The following is a 20518-nucleotide window of genomic DNA, read 5'->3' as shown; positions in this document are numbered from 1 at the left end:
CCTAAAGCAGATGCAGAAAGAACTTGCTTAGGAATTGTAAGTATTTCTGCTGTTTTATTTCGCTGTGTTGATCAGAGGGAAGATTATGTCCATTCTCAGATGATTCCCATTTTCATCAAGAAAAAGTTAAGTGTACTCCTTGGAGTGAGATACTTTGCTTTCTTCTAAAACTTTTTAATTTTTAAAATCTTTTCTCTAAGGGCAAAGCTGTCAGGTTTTGCATGTCGAAAATTTTCTGTTGCTTTATGCAAGTTTTGGATATTCAGAGTACAGAAGAAAATCCTTAAAAAGAACTTTTCTCACAGAATTCTCTAGTAAAATACCTGTAACATATTTATGCACCATTATGCCATTTCCTTCCTGTTAAAGAACCTACCATAGTGTATGTTTTGTGTAGCATCATACATGTATATGAGAAAAGATTAGTCTTTGCATGAAGGGGACAAGACTTCCGCCTAAATCATTGAGCAGCAGAGGCAGTGATAATAACTGAAAAGGCTTTAAGCCTCATTTTCCATGTGGCCACCTCATATTTCCTATACAATTCTCTCATTCCCAGTTTTGCCCTGAAGAGGTTTTCTTGTTTTGCTTGCAAAACATCAATTGGTTCTCTGTGCTGAAGTAGCAGGCTGTCTTGTGACTGTAATCTTTACAACACCTCTGCAAGGAAAGAAACCCTGTCAATATAGATCACAATTATAGTGAATGAAACTGGGATGCACAGTATTTGTGGTAGTACCTGAGGATAGGATTTTAGAGAGGGAGAGAAAAAGCTAAAAGAAGTATGCTGATTTGGGTAGCAGAGGTGGGCCTTGTGAAGGTCAGTTTTGTTTTACTGTTTGAGATATGGATTTGAATGTTGCTCCAGGCTCATTCTGAAGAACAATCCTATTAGTCCAGCTTTGTGTTGTATTGATCCTCCCTTACTTTTCCTCTCATCATCAGGGGGAGCCCTATCATCAGGGTCAGGGGAAATAACTGCAGGTGGTTGTGTCCCAGGCCAATTATTCTGTTGCTCTGTTGACAGCTGTTAGCTGTGGATGCTGTCAGCTTTTTGCACAAGCAGGCTGAAGAGCTGTCAGCACTCAGAGGGAATTTTGGACTGGATCAGATCAGCTCTCAGACTTTTCCTGCCTCTACTGCAAATGTCCATAGGAACATAGCCCTTCTGATGGAGACCATATGGTTTTTCTTAAATTGGCAAGGAAGACAGGAATTTAACTGAGGTTTGGCACACTTAACTTTTTATTTCTTCATTCAGTTGTCTTTTTTATTGTAGGACAGAATAGCTCTTCATCGTGACTATTTGGTATTAAATATGAGGGATGTAGATTGCTGTGTACTTCTTGAAGATACATGCCAAGGGTTCGTGCCCTGTATTTTCTGTGCATATGAACCACACTGGGTGGGGTGTGATGGGAGCATTAAGACTTCAGTGTGCTCCTTCAGAGACCAGAGTTCACATTCTTCTGTCTATTACATCTGTACCTTTAATCACGAAGGTCGTGCACAGTTTTCCACATCTGATAGGGAAAAGCAAATTTAGTCTAAGGACTTTGTCGAAAGCCTGGATTTTTTTTTCTCTGTGGTTCACGTTGCCCATTCAAAACTAAACTTATGCTAATTGTACTTGCAAACCATTTACTTTTCTGGTTTAGTTTTGTTTTGTTTTTAAGAGGACATTCTTCCTGAAGTTGAAAATTTCACTTAAATTTTGAAGATCAGGTGACTCAGAATGAAAACTTTTTTCTTTTTTTTTTAATGTAGACATCACCTCTTTTATCTTTTGTGAGCTCTTAAATACTTAGTACATCTAGGAATGTAGTTTACACAACTGAGGATAAAGTCCACTCAGAGTTTTTCATTCTCTAGGTGAATCATCATTCAGTGAGCAGAATTCATTAAGCTAAAATTCTTCTACAGGGTAAACTAAATTAAGTTTGTTCTGTTAACTTGGGTTTGGCATTTGAAGCTTTTTTGTGGGTTTTTTTTTTCCCCTTTTTATTCCACTTGAGTGAAATGTATGATGATAGCTCTGCGCTAAAGGCTACATATTGCAGAAGGTACAAAATAGTAGGAGCTTACTGAACATCTCCTTACTAGCACAACTTTAGATAGGGGCAGGGTGAATTTTTCATCACTTTGTGGTTTAAATTATGACTGGGTGTGTTACTGTCATGCTGCCTTAAGATAAAAATAATCTTTCAAAGTTGACAGCAGTAGCTGCATAGGCTTTTTTGGTTGGTAGCTTTCACTTAACAATCCCTTTTGGTCTTCAAAGTATAATGCTTTCTGTCATATATAAAGTACCAGCCCAAACTTGTGTGCTAAAAGTAGCAATAAACATGAAATTCTGCTTTTGAAATGATCCACAAAAGGTGTGGTTAAAGGAAGTACTCAGACACATTATAAAAAACAAATTAATTTACTTACCGAATAACAACTTATATTTGTCACCCAGCTAAATAAAGGTATTACTTTTGTCTAGACAGGCATATTATTTATTTTCCTTTATACATATAGAGGCTTTGCATTATTAATTTAAACCCTAGTTAATAATATTTGCAAGTCAAATAATTTGCTTCTTTGATGGGGCATCTACATGACCATCGCTGGAATTTCAAGAAGACTTACTTAAGAGGGGCTCAGGATTGCCTTTCAGCCAGAGTGGGACAGAGAATCAGTGATCATTTTCTTATTTGCAGAGTTAGAAGTTTGGATTAGGGATTTAGTCCTTAGTTATTGGTATTTAATTCATGTTAAACATGAAAAAAATCAAAGCAGGCAGCATAGCTATGTTGCAAGCCTAGGATTTCCATAGCTTCCTTGAAAAAGCAGCTTTGCTGTTCAGATTCTGGGCTGTCAGTGCCACGCTGCAGAAGAGGAGCACAGCTTTGGTAGTGGTGGGGTCTGTGGGACTTTCAGAGGGACATCACCCTCTGAAAGCTGGCAGCATTCTGAAAGCTCTCAGCAACACTTGCTTTCATCATGGTGCCTTAGTGAAAGAAATGAGCTCTCTTCTGTGAAAAGGATGTGATTTGCAAATAAAGTTATTAAAAGCCTTCAAAGAGTGCTGTCCTCAGCAATCTGGGAGGGAGGGGTGGTAAATGTGAGGTCTGTGTGTATTCTGAACTCTCTACAAACTGGAACTCTTATCAGATAAGTGCTGCTGCTTAAAAACACTGGTGAGCTGTGGACATTAGACCTGAAGACCTGCTCATGCTTTAAGACTCACTGGTTTCAGGGTCTGAGGGAGAGTATCTTTGTCCCCAGCTTTACACAAGTGGCAAGGATGAACCACTGGAGAAGTGAACCTGTCCTCAGCTCTGTGAAGGATGTACGCATCTCACCAGACAAGAGAATCTTGACTGCCTTGAAAAAAGCTTAAGGATTTCCTTGGGATGCACAGCCTCAGGATTGCCTCTGATTCTGACTCCTGAAGGTCACCATGGGAAGGCCTTGCGATGCAGCTCAATCGTGGCAAGTCCAGCAGCTTTATATGGTTACACAGCCAGTTGGCATTAGTTCTGAGTGTTGGATGCGTGGAGCTGAAGTTCGTCCTTCATGAAGACAGGGCACGGAAGACACTGTGAGGACTCTTCTGAGCTTCCCAGAGAGAGCAGGAAAGACGAAAAGGAAGACTAGGGTTTGTTGTTAATACTGCTGAAATTAAAAAGAGGACCCTGAGATAAAAGATTTATTGAAAGGAGATTGTGTGGTGAAAGGATAAGCAGTCAAAGTTTGCATCACTTCTGAAGAGTGGCTTAATGCAGGACTTGAAGGGTTTAACCAGCACACTGTTGCAGTGGGTTATGGATTGAGGAGTGTGTGTGGGGTGGGGGCACTCCTTCGGCACTTCTTATGCCAAGTCTGAAGCTGCCTGATATCCCTCCAGCATGTGCAGGTAATTGTCAGGCTGCCCTCCAGCTTCCCTGGTGGCCTTCTCTTCTTCAGGCCAGGTCTCCGTGAGTTTCTTCCCACTGATGCTTGAGTGGTTCCACCAGTGCAGCACCACCAATGAAGCTGTCTGTTAGCAACAGCTGTACTGCCACAGGCTGCACCACCTTCTGGGTGCCATGGTGGGGGTGCTGATCAAAGAGAAGAGTCTGTGAAATTCGTGGTGGCAGGTGTAAATAAGAAACGTAGTTATTTGCAAGCTGGGTTTCTGTGCGGAGGGAGAGTGCTGTCAGGAGACTCAAGGCAACTCCTTTTCAGAGGGAAGAGTTACCTTGTGTTCCTGGTCATGGCTTCTGTCCAAGTGCTTGCTAGCAGCAGGGAAAAACTATTTCATTGACCTGTGATGTGGCTCAGGAAAAATGCTGAAGGTGAGAATTAACGTGTTTCTGGACAGATGTGATACTCCTACACTTTCCTTCCTGCTCCCACCTGGTCCTTAATTTGCTGAAGGAGAGGAGCGATGCACTGAGGGGTGTCTGATGTCAAGCACTGCTGCTAGTTACTTGTAATGCCATCTTCCTCCATTTCAAGTGTACCTGGCCTTAGTGGGGTAAGGCAGAGTTTGCTCCCAGAGTCCAGGCTTTCTTTACAGAGTAGGCATGCTGGAGGGATGAGAGGAGTACCCAGGTGGCCTTGCTAGTGTTTTGCTACTTCACCCCTACTGCACTTGGCCTGAGCTTTTCCTCTCCTGGAGGTTAAACAGTGTCTGAAAGGAAGATTTGCAAGGAAAATTGGTATTCATTCCTTTGTCACTGAGCTGGTGGCTTTCTCACAACTTGGCTGGGCTGTTTCTCTCACTTTCTCTTTGCTCTATCTTATGAAGTGCCTGTGGTGAGGAGATCAGGTCTCTACTCAGGACCTAAAGGAGAGGTAGAAGCAAAACTTCCTTTTTCTTCCACCCCAGACCAAAATAGCCCATACTAAATTGATTGCACTGTTGTTTTTTGGAGGGTTTGTCTTTTGTGCAGGGAGGGGGAGGTAGCTAGATTTGTTGCTTGTAGGTGCTCACATGGTGCTGATCTCCTCCTTGTTTGCATTGCACAAGGGAAGCAGGTTAGTCCCAGCACTTCAGTGTCCCACTGCTTCCTGTTCTTAGTGCCAGATGTGTGATTCTTGCCTACAATTTGGAGAATCCTTTCCAGTAGGAAGGTCAGCTGCACACCCAACCCATTTGAACTTCCATCTCGTTGATGTGGTAGGCAGAAGTCTGGTGTGGGGTTGCTGCCAGAAAGCTGTACCAAGCATCAGCTCTTTGCCTCTTCCCTGCCCTCCCTCTACTGCCTCCACTGTGGGGCAGACCTCACTTTGCTCTAGGAGGGTGTGCTGCTCTGCTGCTAGATGGCTCTCCCTTGCCAGCAAGGAAGCCAATGGTCTGTGGGAACAGTAACTGCTCAGTAGGTGCAAGTTAGTCCTTTTTTACTTTATTTTGAGATTTTTACATCAAGGACAGAGAAGGGTGTTGGATGGGTACTTAGTACTGCTTCCAAATACGCACATACTTCATTTGCTGCATGTTTTTTGTGCTGGTACAGCTTAGGCTTTCTTTTATTCTCATTACTTCGCTGTTTTGTTGTTCCTTGCAAAAGGATTACAAAGCTACAAAGGATGCATGAATTGAGCCAAAATACATCATCTTCACAAGACTGTAAATATTTGTCTTCATATATAAAGAAGTACTGGATATGATTGGTATTTTTAGAAGTCATTATTTCAAGGTAAAGTTATTTTCATAGTGAGCCGATTTTCCAATGTTTGGAAAATTGGCTATGTAAAGAAGGTAGACATCAGTTTCCTGTAGAGTGATATTTTTCTTTTGAGAATAATTAAGCCTACTTAATGGCAGCTGTGTGGCATCACAAACTGACAGTGGTTTTCTGTGTCTGCTTTTGCAGATAAACTTTTCTTCAACTATATGTAAACTTTTATGGATTTTCTTTGTTAGCGATTATGAAGTAGTTTATAACAGAATCATAGAATGGTTAGGATTGGAAGGAATCTCCAAAGGTCATCTAGTTTAATCCCCCTGCCATGGGCATGGGCATGATCAGGTTGCTCAGAGGCCCATCCATTCTGACCTTGAATGTTGCCAGGGATGGGGCATCTTCCACCTCTCTGGGCGGCCTGTGCCAGTGTGTTATGGCCCTCACGGTAAAGAATATCTTCCTTACATCTAGTCTGAATCTACTCTCAGTTTAAAACCATCTCCTCTTGTCCTGTCACTACAAGCCCTACTAAAAACTTTGTCCCCATCTTTCTTATACGTTAATTGTTGAAAAGCTGCTGTGAGGTCTTCCCAGAGCCTTCTCCAGTCTGAACAAGCCCAACTCTTGCAGCCTGTCTTCACAGGAGAGGTGTTCAAGCCCTTGGATCATCTTTGTAGCCCACCAGCTCAAGCAGGTCCACATCATTTTTATGTTGGGGGCCCCAGAGCTGAACACAATACTCCAGGTGGGGTCTCACAAGAGCAGAGTAGAGGGGCAGGATCACCTCCTTTGACCTACTGGTCACTCTCCTTTTGATGCAGCCCAGGATACGGTTGGCTTTCTGGGCTGTGAGCGCACACTGCTGGCTCATGTTCATTTTCTCATTGACCAATACCCCCAAGGCCTTCTCCGCAGGGTGGCTTTCAGTCCAGTCTCCACCCAGCCTGTAGCTGTGCCTGGGATTGCCCTGACCCAGGTGCAGGACCTTGCACTTGGTACTCAGTATTCAGATGAAACATGAAAGAGATGCATTTTTATTTATTTGTTTATTGTTTTATTTTTGATTAAACATTGAGAGGTATATTTTTAATAGTAAGTTGTTCTCTTCATCCATTTCAAAACACTGGAGTTTTCTATGACTTTAACATGCTAAAAAAAAAAAGTAGAAAATTAACTCAGCATCCTTAGGTTGGAATTAGACTACTTAAAAATGACATTGTGGAACTCCAGTTCTAATGTCGTGATGAGTCCTATATAGAGGGTTCACAGCTTTCTGCTGCAAGCTGTCCCAACCACCTAACTTCAGCTCTGAGAATCAGTCTCTGAGTTCAAGTTCATCAGCAGTAGCAGGATCTACAGAGCAGTTTATATCGTAGCTGCCCTACAGCTATCTCATCCTTTCCCACGTTGTGTTAGTATTGCTTCTTAACATGGAAGTGGAATTGAGGTCATCAGATATATCACTTGTCATTCCATAGACTTCAGATTAATGAAGAAAAGGAGTTTAAAGGGGGTTAAAGGGGAAAAATATTTTCTATATGCATGCAGTTAGGTATTTTCATTTTCTTACACTGAACATCAGTGGGTAGATTGGTACAGTTTTACTTTGGTTTCAGAGCAACTTCTAGCTACTAAGGAGAAATTACCTGTTTACTTGCTAGTTCCTGTATTAAAATACTTCACTTGACATTAAGAAGGGAATCTTGGTTTCAAATATATTTTTATTTGTTTTTGAAGTTGTCAGGAGCAACAGAAGAAACAGCTTTGACTTGCCCCCCTTTGCATTAAACCCTTTGTCAGTTATACTGCTTCACAAATCTGTATGTAGTTGTTGTTTAGTCCTAAAGTGCAGTAGTTAGGTCATAAATACTAAATCACTTCTTTCTGCTTAGGTTGTGGAGTTTTTTTTTACTGGGTAGGGGACAGGTTTGGGTTTTTCTGTTTTGTCGATGTGCTCTGATGCCACAGCTGCAGATTAATTGAAGATCATGCTGGTAAATTACACAGTATGGAGTTCTGGCTATAGGACATAATGTTTTCAAGGAAATTAAAAAGAAAAATTATTCCTAGCATTGCTTATCAGTTTGGTAAAGTTGCGATAATAGACCTGCATTCCTAAGTGACATCCACTTGATAATATTGCTTTGGGAGAGAGAATTACAGGAAACAAGTAGGGAACAAATCTTCAGTACAAAGTAAATTGAGCAGAAAATACCTTGGTGATCTGCATAGTGTATAACAAATCACCTCAAAGCAATGCCAACTCATAATCCCATTTCATTCAACAGATCCAGGATGTCTAATACAGCCTTATCTGTGTTATATCATTGCATATATGTTTTTAGCTGATTCTTTTTCAGGTACAGTGGCATCTTCTCTGAGAAATATTTTTCTTTTTAATTTTACTTCCTATGAAAATTTTGTCAGGAGTATAATAGCAGACACTGTTTTCAACTTCACTGTTATCCAATGGTCGCTGTAAAGCTGTGGACATAGAGCAGTGAAAGAGCGAGGGAAGTGGCTGAAGGTGAAAAACCTGCAGAACCATATTTGTAATCTGTGAGCAATATCTTGCTTATAGTGGAGAAGCATTTCTCCAAATATATATTCATAGCTTCAAAGTATTAAGTCCATGGTTGAGTTACATCAAGGAACTGTACCTATCTGAAAGCACCTGAGATTTCACTATTGCTCAGAATAGAAACCTTTTAAAATGGCTGATATCCACAACCTCCTTCCTGTGTCCCAAGAGCAAGATACCTCCAGAAGCTTGTGTTTTGTCCTCTGCATTTTCCAATTCTTCCATTTTCCTTTTTCAATAGAAGGTTGACTTGGAGCATGCCTGAACGCTTCTCAGATGCCCCTTGACACTTGCTACCTACTGAAAAAGAAGTATGATTATAAAATCTTGGTCAGGGAAGTACATACCCTGTAAATCTCATCTGCCACTATTGAGAAAATGCAGTGTCTGCTGTGTGCCAGAAACTGTGTATTTATGATCTATTTACTGTACAGGTATAGTCTCAGGTTAAAGCCTTATCACAGTAGGCTTTAGAGATGCAGGACTATGTTCATTTTATTTACTTCAGTGTTGTGTCAAAATACAGGTTGTCATTCATTAAATCAGAAGCAATTCAAACACCTTTCATAAATCTTTTGATAAATCTTTGCTGAATGAAATCATTATGCTGTGCCAGGGGTAACTAGCCAGTAATGTCTTCAAGGTGAATAATGCTTTTGTGTTAAAGGATCATTCTTTCTGCAGCATTCTATTTAAAGGCACTTTTTAAAAACTCACCAGCCCATTAATTTTTGGTTGGTTAGTTGTTTTGTTTCTCAAACAGTAATTTTTATTATTGTTTTTTTAAATATAATGTATCCTTTTAGAGGTAGTTTCTTCTATAATTTCAGCAGTTCATGTTTAAAGCTGGAGTTTTTAAAAGTACATCAAGTGTTCAAAAAGTTTGGGTTTACTCCAACAGGTCCTGTGACTTTCAAACTACCATTTGCAGAAGTTAGGTTAATGTTTAAGGTGCATGTATCACATGGTCTGGCAATGCAGTGCAAAAGTGTTTAACTTAATAGTAAAGTAACTCTCTACTCCAGAGTGGAAACTGTTAATTAAAATAGCTGAAGCTTAGTAAGCTGTTCTAAAAAATACCCATTATTATCCTTTCAGTCACTTAGGATTATAGTGTATTAAATAGGGAGAAGTCAAAATCTGAATAAGACATCCACGTACTTGATGGCTGTAGCATGAGCCAGTGCAGGCTGTTAATTGGTTATTGTCTATAACATGCATTCTTTTAATAATGATTGTGACTTTTGTCCATGTGTTCTATGTTGGCCAGCTGAAGAGGAAACTTTAAATAGAGGGGTTTCAAGAGAAGGTGAATTTGGAGTGAAAACAGAAATTTAGTTGCAGTAGGCTGATCTGTGCACAGTTGTATGGTCCTGTGATCAGGTTTTATAATCATTATGGTCCTTATGTCCCACACATACCATGTGAAATCTACAAAGAGGAGGAAGGTGATGTGCATGTATTGTATAGTGCCATTGCTCAGAGATAAAATTAATCTCTAGTGAGGAAACTGGCATGATGAAACTCTGAGAGGGCAGTAGATTTTAAGTATGTTGACAGTTGTTACTTTCCCTGTTTAATGCTCATGTAACAAATGAGTCAAATGCGTGTGTTCTCCCCAGATTGGGAGTCACAACTCGGAGAAAGGAGACAATCTGAGAAAAGATCTTGGCATAACACCTTTAGCAGCTGAAGTTGGCATCCAATTATCACATTATGTGGACGCACCTTTTTCTTTTGTGCAGAGTATCATCACTGAAACATGCTACAAGCTGAGTCTGAGAATGGAAGTTGCATATATTAGTGGAGGTTAGAATTTGGCAGACTTAAAATGCAGTCAGTTCCTGGAGATGGAAAGAAGTATTATATCTTTTAATACTGAACACTTGAAAAGCATGACTTCTGCCCTGTTTGGTTGTAAAGAAGAAAGCAAGTCACTTTTGTCTTGAGTCAAGAGAGCTGGGAATCTGTAATAATTGCAAATATGTAGTTGCTTGCGGAATCCTAATATCTACATAAAACCTTAGTGTTCCCTCAGACTACATGTGTTTCAAAACTATGATTTAGCTATATATGTTTTTGACATAAAGGCTGTATTACCAGGATGGGCACCCCATAACTTTGGCAACTGATGGTGAGGGGAAAGAAGAATGCAGAATTTGAGAAGGTTGTGGGTGCAGGGATGTGAGGTTGGGCATAGTAGTGTGAAGCCCTGTAACAGACCTGGCTGTGGAAGAGGCTGTGTTCAGATTTTAATTGCAGGTTTCATAGAAGTTGCATCAAGCAGAGCTGCAAATGAACTTTGATTGGAACTTGTTCATCTTGGTCATCTATTGAACTGAAATACAAATTTCTAAAATACAAACTCTGTCACCATTGCTGCTCACTGAATTACTTGTCTACCTATTTCTTAATTAAGATTTACTTTAGAGGTACAAAAGTCCTTATTGATTACTTTATTCATAACATATGTATTTGCTTCTGTTACTAACCCTAATGGAACTAGGTAATTTCAGATCGATTCCAGCTAATTGCATACTTAAACTCATAAGTAAAGTAATTACTAGCAAAGAAATGCCAAGTCTAAATTGGTGATTAAGAAAATTATTCCATATGCCAGGGGTTAGGCAGTGGCAGTTACATGGCTTCCCCCAATGGAACCGTTCAATAAAAGGAAAAAAAGGTATGTATTTTAAACAAGAAATACGCATAACAAGGAAACTTTGACACAGACAATGTGAGAATGTGCAAACTGAAGTAGAACAATATAGACACAAGGAGCCTTCAAAGTGACCAGATTGCTCTGTAGACAGAAGAATAGCTCAGAAACTGGGGAAGCAGCATTTTTTCTACTGATTCTTTCTGCGTTATGAAAATGCATCATTTTCTAAGCAAAGGAATGTTCAGCCTTATTGTAACAATTAGCATCAGATTTAATTAATGCTCTTAGAAAACCAAAATGGAAGGATACATCAATGCAGTAGCATCCTCGAAGACTGAAGAACCAAAGATTTTCAGGTTTTGCATTGGAAGAGGATTTATTGAACATAACAATATGCAGAGCACAAGTGATATTTTGATTTCTATGAAGCAAGGAGCTGTTCTTCCACAGAACAGTGGAATGTAAATACATTGATGATCATGAGATGATTTTAAGTTTTTTTTAAAGAATCAAATAGCAAATGGGTAATGCTATCCTGCGGCACACAAGTGTTTTCACTGTGTTTATGGTCTTCATTAGGCTTAGTGATCTGCAGATGCTGGAGGTGGGAATGAACTTGTTAACTAATTTATTTGTCATACTGGGCTGTTGAAGGTACTCAGCTGAGCATGGTGGAGCTGACTTGAGGGAAGGAGGTTGTAGCTTCCTCAACATATGCAAAATACGAGCATTTGGAGAAAGCTGGAGCCAGCAGAAACAATTAGGGAGAGCAAAGCTAGCTGAGTCTTTGAAGCATAGGTGAGAGAGGGAGAGGACATAGAGATAACAGGGAAGGAGGCTTTTCCAAATAACTGTGGAGTTTGATGTGATCCTGGAAGCCCTAAAAGGCTGGCTGGATGGGGAAGAGCCCATCCTGTGAGGAGCAAAGGAAGATTTATTTACAGGTTCTTTTTATTTCCCTCTGGCTGAGAATCTGGGCACTGGATTTTTTGATTGCAACTATATAGGACAAAATAAAGAGTATGGAGAAGTGAGGAAGGAGAAAGTGGAAAATGAGGAAAAGGAAGCTGTAGTACTTTTGACTGCATTTTTTCCTGTTTTGAAAAGACGTTAGGTAGCAGATTTGTCAAGCTACAGAGGACTTCTATGATGTTGATACTTACATAAGATCCTAGATTTTAAATCTAAATGACAGCCTTGTATCTTGAAATCCTTCCATGTTTGAGGTTTTTTGTTCTGTTATCAATTTTCATGTTTAAAATATGAAATTCCTTGTGCATGTGTACTTTGAACAGAGGATATGATAGTGCCCTACTAAAATCATAACACAGAGATAATTGTTAATATCAATTATGGTTTGGGCTTGGTCTTTTCCCCTTTTGGTAAACATTTTCATGTTTCCCCAATTATATATTTCTCCAAAATATTACACTTCCAGTGTGGGAAAGTGCTGCTAAAAGAAAGTAACTGTTAAGAAAACTTACTATATAATATATGTATTATCATACATCTTGAACAGTGTTAAATTTGACTGCATGTGCTTGTTACTTTGGATTGCTGATTTGCTCCTAGCTTGATTATACGCTCTTTTGTTAAACTGCTGTTGCAAAAAAAACCTGGTGCATGCTCTAAAACACTGACTTAAATTTAGAGATAAAAAGTGATTGTATCCCCAAACTTGATGAATTCTGTTTCCTACTCGACAGAGAATGCATGGTGTTATTTTTGTGGTATATTAGATGGGAAAGGTATTTGTTTTTTCAATCTTCCTATATATTTGCTGCCAACAGAAGCAAATCTGCATGATTTTATAATATTATAATCTATGAACTCACAAAGGGATGGTGAACATACATTGCATTAAAAGAACAACTTACTGGGATCCAATTTGCAACTTTCACCCCAGATCAAGAATCAACTGCAGATGCAAAATCAGTGAAGAAAAAAAAAGAAAAAACAGCATAAAAAAAAGTAAAGAATTGTGAAATCTGTATGGAAGGCACAAGGAGAAGGTTAACACAGGAACTGAATGTCTACTAGAGAATAATAAGAGGCAAATTTTACAAGGTAATACGCACAAATGAAACAGCAGCACCAGCAAAGTAATTTTTGGGAAGAAAGTGTAGCAAGACAAGTCTCATAAATGAGTTGATCCTTTCTGAAGGCCTGATCTTACGTATGTTAAAAGGGCAAAATGCCTGCTGACCTGACTTACAGAAAGTCTGAACAACTTAGCAGTTCTTGTGCAAATCTGGTCTCCTTAAAATACTCAGCTATGGTGCAATAGTATTCCTGCCTAAATCAATGTGTTCTTTCCTTTAGGGTTTTGTTGGTTGTTTCTATGGATGTCACAGATTTGAAAAGAAGATACTCAGAAATTCGCTTTCAGATTTTGTATCTCATCACGAGTGTGTGATCATACTTAGTGATACACCTAAATTTTCAGTATTAATCCAAAAGTTGCTCTGTCTTTGTTAATACTATGCAAAAGCTGTTAGAAAAGTATAAAGACTGGGTTTTCTATTTGCTATTTCTGCAATCAAAATAGCCATAATCAGGGCATATGTCAGGTCTTCAGACCTGGTGGTGCAGAATAGTTTTCATTATAGTTAGCAGGGGCTTTTGATTCTCTTTGATTTGAGAGACTTAACTGACATCAAACACTGATTTCCATCTAAGTTTTTAAAAAAGTGGGCCAGCAGTCACTATTAAAAACAACTGTCATGGGTGGTCACTTTGGTAAAGCAAGATGCAGGATAAGTAAAGTTTTGAGGCCTTTGTTTCTTTGATTTTCATCTTGATCAGTTTGGAAGCTTTTGAAGATCAGAAGCAAGTCTAATCTTGTGGACACCTTTATCTCCAAGACTTAAATCAGCAATGAGTCAAGATGTCCACAGAACTTGACCTGCTCCTTCACAGTCTGGTTGACTTTTGGTTTTACCTTTATGCAGAGGCAGAATAGAGCCCGCTGTAGACCCTGGGCAGCAGTGATCCTGCCTCAACCAGGCCAGATCCCAGGAAGTGTGGGCTGGTGGCTGGTTTTGGGAGAGGTGAAAACAGTCCATTTGTCCAGAAACAGCACTTCTGTTACAACTCCTTTCCACTCCTCTCTTCCTTTGCTGGGACAGAACCTTGATCCTTGTCAAAATAGTATTGCATCTTACCCACGCTGAGCTGATTCTAGACAAGGTGTAGCTGCCTTGAACTTAAGAGGAGAGTCGAATATGGAAGTTAGAGAAAAGTATAAGTGTCTTCAAGATAAAAACATATAGAAAAGTTGCATGGCCATCTCCAAATTTCACTGATACATGAATACTTTCTGATCCATTCTGGCTATGTGCTTTCTGGATACTCCTCTGCTCACTAAAAGTTTAATTTTGCTGGGTGAGGTAAATGATCTTCTGAATGTATTTATTTTAATAGATGTCTAATAATCTCTATGGTTTGCTGTTCCAATAGCTAAATAGAAGGGAGATCTCAAGATACAAAGTTTGTCATAGCGAGAAGAGCCGCACTTCATTCAGTAAGTCTGGCTGCCAGAGGACTTGTTTGAGCAAGTAGTGTATTGGCAGGAGATGGATCTGCTTCAGTTTTACATTAAAATCACTTTGTGCAAATGTCTGCTAAAGCTTGACCCTTTTACAGTTCATGAAGGTGACCGTAGTCAAGTTGGATGTAGAAGCTACTCTAAAGATTTTTGTTTTGGTTTTAATTGATCTGGATAACACTGGCCAAGCAAGCTTATTTGCGAATGTTTAAGTCATAGATCTGTCTCATTCTCATATTCTGGCTATGGCACTTCTGTGCTCATTGTGATAAAATTCAGAAGGAAGTAACAGTCTGCTAGAAAGATAATTTGAGAAGCGAATCATAGTGACTCGAAAAAGCACGTAGGTGTTAGGGTGACAGCTAGTTTCAGTTCATATAAATACTTATTTTGATAACAAGGCATAGGAGAGAATAAAAAAGTTTTCAAATAATTTTTAAACAAGCACTGTTCCCATTGAACTGTCTTGCAAAGGAGAGAAAGGGAAAAGAAGGCAATCTACATTACAATGAAGTTCTTGTTTTCAGCAGTATTACTGTTACAGGTCTTTTGCAGTCCCCCATATAATGTGTCAAAAGCTAGGAGCATACTCTGTGAAGTGACAGCACCTAAGATTATGCTATATCACTATACAATTACATTTTTGCTTCTTCATTTGAAAATATTTCCAGTATTTTCTCTAATTTGTTTTTTTACTCTTTTTCTCACAAGGCACCAAATTTGGGTTTGAACTGTGTGTATTCTGTTAAAATGTGATGTTTTCCTTGTGTCTTCCTAACACTGGATTTAGCATGATTTGTGCATGGGATGTTTCAGTATGCTAATGTTATTGCATTTTATCTGATGCAGTTTTATGTAAAGGCCTGTATGTGTCTTATTACTCATTTCTTATGGAAATATATACTAGCAATTAAACAAGAGCAATACTTGTAAAATGTTGCTATATATATAAGTTTAATATAATCATAGACTGAATTGGGTTGGAAGGGGCCTTAAAGATCATCTGGTTCAAACCTCCCTGCCAGGAGCACCTTCCATTAGACCAGTTTGCTCAAAGCCCCATCCAGTCTGTCCTTGAGCACTTTCAAGGCAATAGATAAGTGAGTGATCTTACCTGTGTTTGTAAGAGATCTGTAAGATGATACTTCTATTATAAAATTATACACTTCAGAACCATAATAAAAAAAAATAAAAATAAGGCAAAGATTTGATACAGATTTAAGATTTTCAGGTGTTGTAACTTTGACAAGTACTAAATCGGACAAAACTGATGTAATTGCATTTAAAGCTCACTGTAATTCATTTGCTGACTTAGAGTCACTTTGAGATAAAATACTTAAAGTCCCTTTCATGAACCTATAACATATTAAATATTTTCTTAAAATGTAAATGTGCATGTTAATGAAAAATGAATGGGAAATCTATTATGCAAACCTATCTCTTGAATATGCGGTTTTGCCTACAGATTATCATATGAATTTGACCAAGGTAAAAATAGTCATGGACCTGAACCCACTTCTCGTGGCAAAAGTACTCATCTTGGGACGGGGAAATAGGAGCCACCATCAGTTCACGTGCCACTTCAAACAGTCTGAATTTGCTTCTGAGCAGAACCAGTATTTAACTTGTATTTGTTTCCAGGACAAAGACCGTGTGCCTATTGGTCCTGTGGCCTGTACAGTGATAATCCATTTGCTATTAACTGAGCTTGGTTAAAAAATATTGCATGTTTAATAAAAAAAATCATAAGGCAAACCGGATCTCCAGCACATGGTGGAGAGATTAATAAGATTTTTGAGTTGCAAAAGCATTAAGTCAGTTTAAATCTTTTGGCTTAGCCACTCAGAACTGCTAATGCATTAATCTTGAGCTGTGGTATGTGAGCACAGCCACTGCTGGCGTGCATTAAGACATCTATGTGATCACCTTGTGCTTAGCTCTTTTTCAAACTGAGTTAGCAGTAGCACTCCCCTAAGCCATACTTAAGATGAAATATGCAGAAGATGGGTCAATGAGGCATACACAGCCACTCTTAGTAGCAGCTGTCTGGTTTTACCTGCTTTATGCATACCAGGACTACAAATCTGGAATGGCTATGGCTGCCTGTTTCTTCTCCTATGGAGCCACTTATCTCAGTTTGGACTCTGTTGGGGCATCTGACTGACTTCCACCCCTGTAAGAACTGCATAAGCCTCACTCAGTGGTGGTTTTGAGTCTTAGCTTGACTGTTCCCATGCTGCTTCTGCACTTCTTTCATTTCAGGTTAGTACAATTAAAATTCCTAGAGAAGAATACTGCTACAGTCTGCTTAACTGGTGTAAAGGTCTTCTAGTCCAGAAGCAGCATGTCACTTAGAAATTCATTTAACAATTACTTACTTTAATGGTTTTGAAAATTACAATGTTGCTTGTTCTCTTTTTTTCCTCATTTTTTTTGAACCCCTGTTTTATATGTGTGTGTTTTGGTTTTTTTCTCCTCTGCCTAGACCTGGTTAACCATTTCTGTGAACAGGTCCTCAATTTTTTACTTTGTCCCTACTTTCCTGTCGTAGCCCCATCTTCCCCTGGTGTCGACTCCGTACCCTTACAGCGCACAGGCAGTCAACACGGCACACAGAACGCAACAGCGACCTTCCAGAGGGCCAGCTATGCAGCCGGCCCAGCCTCCAATTACGCAGACCCCTACCGACAGCTGCAGTATTGTCCTTCTGTTGAATCACCATACAGCAAATCTGGGCCAGCCATCCCACCTGAAGGGACCTTGGCTAGGTCACCTTCCATTGATAGCATTCAGAAAGATCCCAGGTGGGTGAAACCTTCATTGTCTACTACTACTGTTTCTTGCTTGTGAAGAGGTTTTTAATTCTGATTTGCTTTGCGTATTTCTGCTGTTGAATATGAAAAACCAATCCTTTTACAGAACGTGAAAGATTTCGTTTGCGTAACAGCTTTGTCCTAATGCTTTCCCTTGGAAGGCTCTCATGAGCTCTTCTGTGAAATAAAATGCTCTAGAATATGTGTGTTTAGCCTGCTTTCAGTAGCACCACCCTTCAAAAGCTTAAGAAAAGTAATTTTCTGTGAAAATGGGAGTGGTATGACTCTTGACTCTGACCATTGTGGACTGAATTTTCAAGTTGCTTCTTGGGCAGAAGTTGTAAGAGTTCTTGGTTTGTCTGCAGTTAATATTCATAAAAGCTGCAGAAAAAGATACTCTGTACTGGGCAATGAGACTGAGCAAAGTGGAAGCCTGATTGTGTAATCGGGCTTATGCTTCACCCTGTGTGTTGTGCAGGCTTCCAGTACCAGTATGTGGTAACAGAATGTATATGTTACAGCTTTGCAGAAATGGTTGTTAATGTGTGTGCTTTTGAAATATATAGTGCAACTTTTAATGTTGCTGTGAGGCATGACCTTCCTCTTATACCATGGGAAAGTGCAAGGAAAAAACTCTTAAGCAGGCAGATTAATTAGAGAGTTTTCTTTGACTTCCATGATAATGCATTTAGTGATTTTTGTTCTGTTTTCTAATGGAAAAGAAAGTAAGTCTTTTTGGTGACTTTTAATTAAACTTATGGAAAGTGTTAATTTATATAAGGTTCTTCTGTGCCAGATAGTGTGGTTTGGGTTTTTTTGTGGGTTTTTTTTATTGTTACTTTTTACTTCTTCTGCTAAATGTAATGTAGGAATAGGAGAGCCCAAAAATTTGCCTCCAATGAAATTGCTGGAAGTGTTCAAGCAACAGTTTGAAAAGACTTCTTTCCCTGCATTAAAGAAAACCCAAACATTTACAACCTGATCTCTCTGCTTGTTTAGCATTGTAGCAGTCCTCTCTGTCTCTCTGCCTAGGAACACAACAGCTAAATTTTATGGCACATCAGAAGCATGCTGCATGCAGCTACTTATGGCATTACAGAGATTTACTTGTTGAGAAAACTTCTGTCTTCAACTTCCCCCCTCCCTTAGGTTTTTCTCCAGAAATTTGAAAAAATATAAATTAAATTCTTACCCTTCTTTCCCCTGCCCCAGAGCAAACATTGATAAGCAGAGGGAAACAAGTCTTTGTATGAAACCTTGGTATTTTGATAATATTGTACTTCAGAATATAAAAGCTCACATAGAAGGAGCTTTGCTCTGTCGTTGTCTTGTGGTCAGATATAAAGAAAACTACATTAGGAGTGCAGTAAACCGAGGAGAAATGACTAATCTACATGAGATGTTTTTAGGAGAAGCATGATGAAGTTGAAGGCACTATTCCCCTGAGACAGGGAAGACATATTTACAGTTTCTCTCCAGGTCATAGACATAATATCATTTTAAGGAAAGCTATCTCTGTTCAGTTGCTCTGCTATCACTTCAAAAGTGTTAATTAATAGTACAGGATATGTAAAAGAAGGCTTCCTTTTGCAAATTTTTTATTTGCTTACTTTTTGCTTCTTTCTCAACCTGTGATACCATTTTTTGCATTCGTAAGTATTGATTTCTGTAGGTAAAATAGCTATAGACCACCTAAGCAGACTGGTTTGTGAAACTATCTGTGGCCTACAGCAGTTGTTGACCATTCAGCTATTGGAAAGACATTGAAACACCGGAAGGGGTTTGGTGAAAAGCAACAAAAGCGATCAGGAGACTTCTAACACCTTGATTTCTATGGAAAGGTCACAAAAACATGGATAAATGGCAAGTGTGGAAAGGAGGTGACAGATTTTCCAGATGTTTGGAAAAATATTATGAAAAGAGAGAAATTATTTAGGGTAGCACATGAGACGTATAATTAGGAAAAGGAAAACATGGCACAAATACAAGAGATTTTCAGTGGCTGTATTAACTTGCACTGTATTTCGCAAAGGGTTACCATTTATACCTTTCACAGCAAGAAAAAAATGAACATGTTGATCAGCGGATGGACTTTGTCAACTGATAAGGTTTGAGCTTCCTTACAGACCTACTGCTGCTTTGTTTGGCTGGTTGGTTAGGGTGTTTTGTGACTGACATGAATCGTGGAGCAGAATTGCAGGTATCATTTTCAGGCACTGAGTCCACCTGTTCAACCAGAGGTCCAAAGACTCACTGGAAGAGGAAAATCTGCAGGACTGCATCCTAATTGCAGGGGTTTGATTAGCATATGTGATGTCAGTCAGCTCAAGATGAGAAAGAGATACCCAGAAAAGAACATACTCATCCCAATAAGTAATTAGCATGCCTAAAACTGAACATTATTTTCTGAACTCTTCATTTCAGGCAGAGTTTCCGTCTAAAGCCCCAGAAAATGGTTGGCAGGCACTGATGTAGTTGACAAATCTTTTCCATTGTTTTCACTATGTAGTTTGAATTGCTAGTACTCCAGTCCCACATATGTGTTCTGAGCTGATACTTGGCAAATGAAATCTTAGCTCAGCATCTGTTCTGCATCATCTAGCTGTGATAAAATCCAGTTTCATGTTCATTAATATAAAGCTTAGGACAAAAACTAATTGCATGAAGCTTTAAAGCCATTTTTTATCAAGTTTGTGGTAGGGGATAAGCTTTAATTCATGCAGGTAGGCTGTTAGCTGATAGGAGCTCATGTAACAGTAATAAAAACTGTGTACATCTTTGCTTGTGGAGAGTCTGAGGCTTTCTTACTTAAAAAGGAAGTAAGCCTCTTATCACCTGTCAGAAATGAAACTGAAGTTCTTCAGATGGAAAACGGAAGAGTTGAATATCAAAGATAATTTACAGAATGATTCTTCAGAGCATTCTTTTATGTTTAGTTCATGTCAAAAAAAGGAAGAGAAATATGCAGTGGGGCTGCAATATATACTGATCCATGCCATAATCTCTTATAAGAAAAAGTGGGGTAGTGAGAGAGGGAAAGACTGGAGTATTGATTTTCTAGTTTTTGTCTTGCTTTTGGTTCCTGCTGAACTGTGATTGAGAGACCTCATGAGTATTTTAAAGTATCTTAAAGGATCAGAAATATATGTTTATGTGATATTTTCCAGCCTTCTTTCATTTAGGAAAGATTAATCTGGCCTTTGGCACCAACAAATTACCTGAGGTTTGTCTGTTCATAGACTTTAGGGAAACCGG

At 39.1% G+C, this 20518-nt stretch overlaps 1 protein-coding gene across 2 annotated transcripts in view; it reads left to right on the top strand.

The window, feature by feature from the left end:
• CTNND2 (catenin delta 2) overlaps window positions 1-20518 on the top strand; it is a 646172-nt gene that overhangs the window by 394343 nt on the left and 231311 nt on the right. For both annotated transcript variants that reach the window (XM_013130147.3, XM_034063316.1), the window contains exon 9: window positions 17002-17254. In XM_013130147.3, the coding sequence (XP_012985601.2) occupies window positions 17002-17254 (253 nt within the window). The remainder of the gene's footprint in view (window positions 1-17001; window positions 17255-20518) is intronic.

This window comes from Melopsittacus undulatus, chromosome 1 (assembly GCF_012275295.1).
Source record: "Melopsittacus undulatus isolate bMelUnd1 chromosome 1, bMelUnd1.mat.Z, whole genome shotgun sequence".
Taxonomy (NCBI): Eukaryota; Metazoa; Chordata; class Aves; order Psittaciformes; family Psittaculidae; genus Melopsittacus; species Melopsittacus undulatus.
The sequence above is the reverse complement of the archived record's forward strand: the minus strand, read 5'-3'. Positions and strand labels throughout refer to the sequence as shown.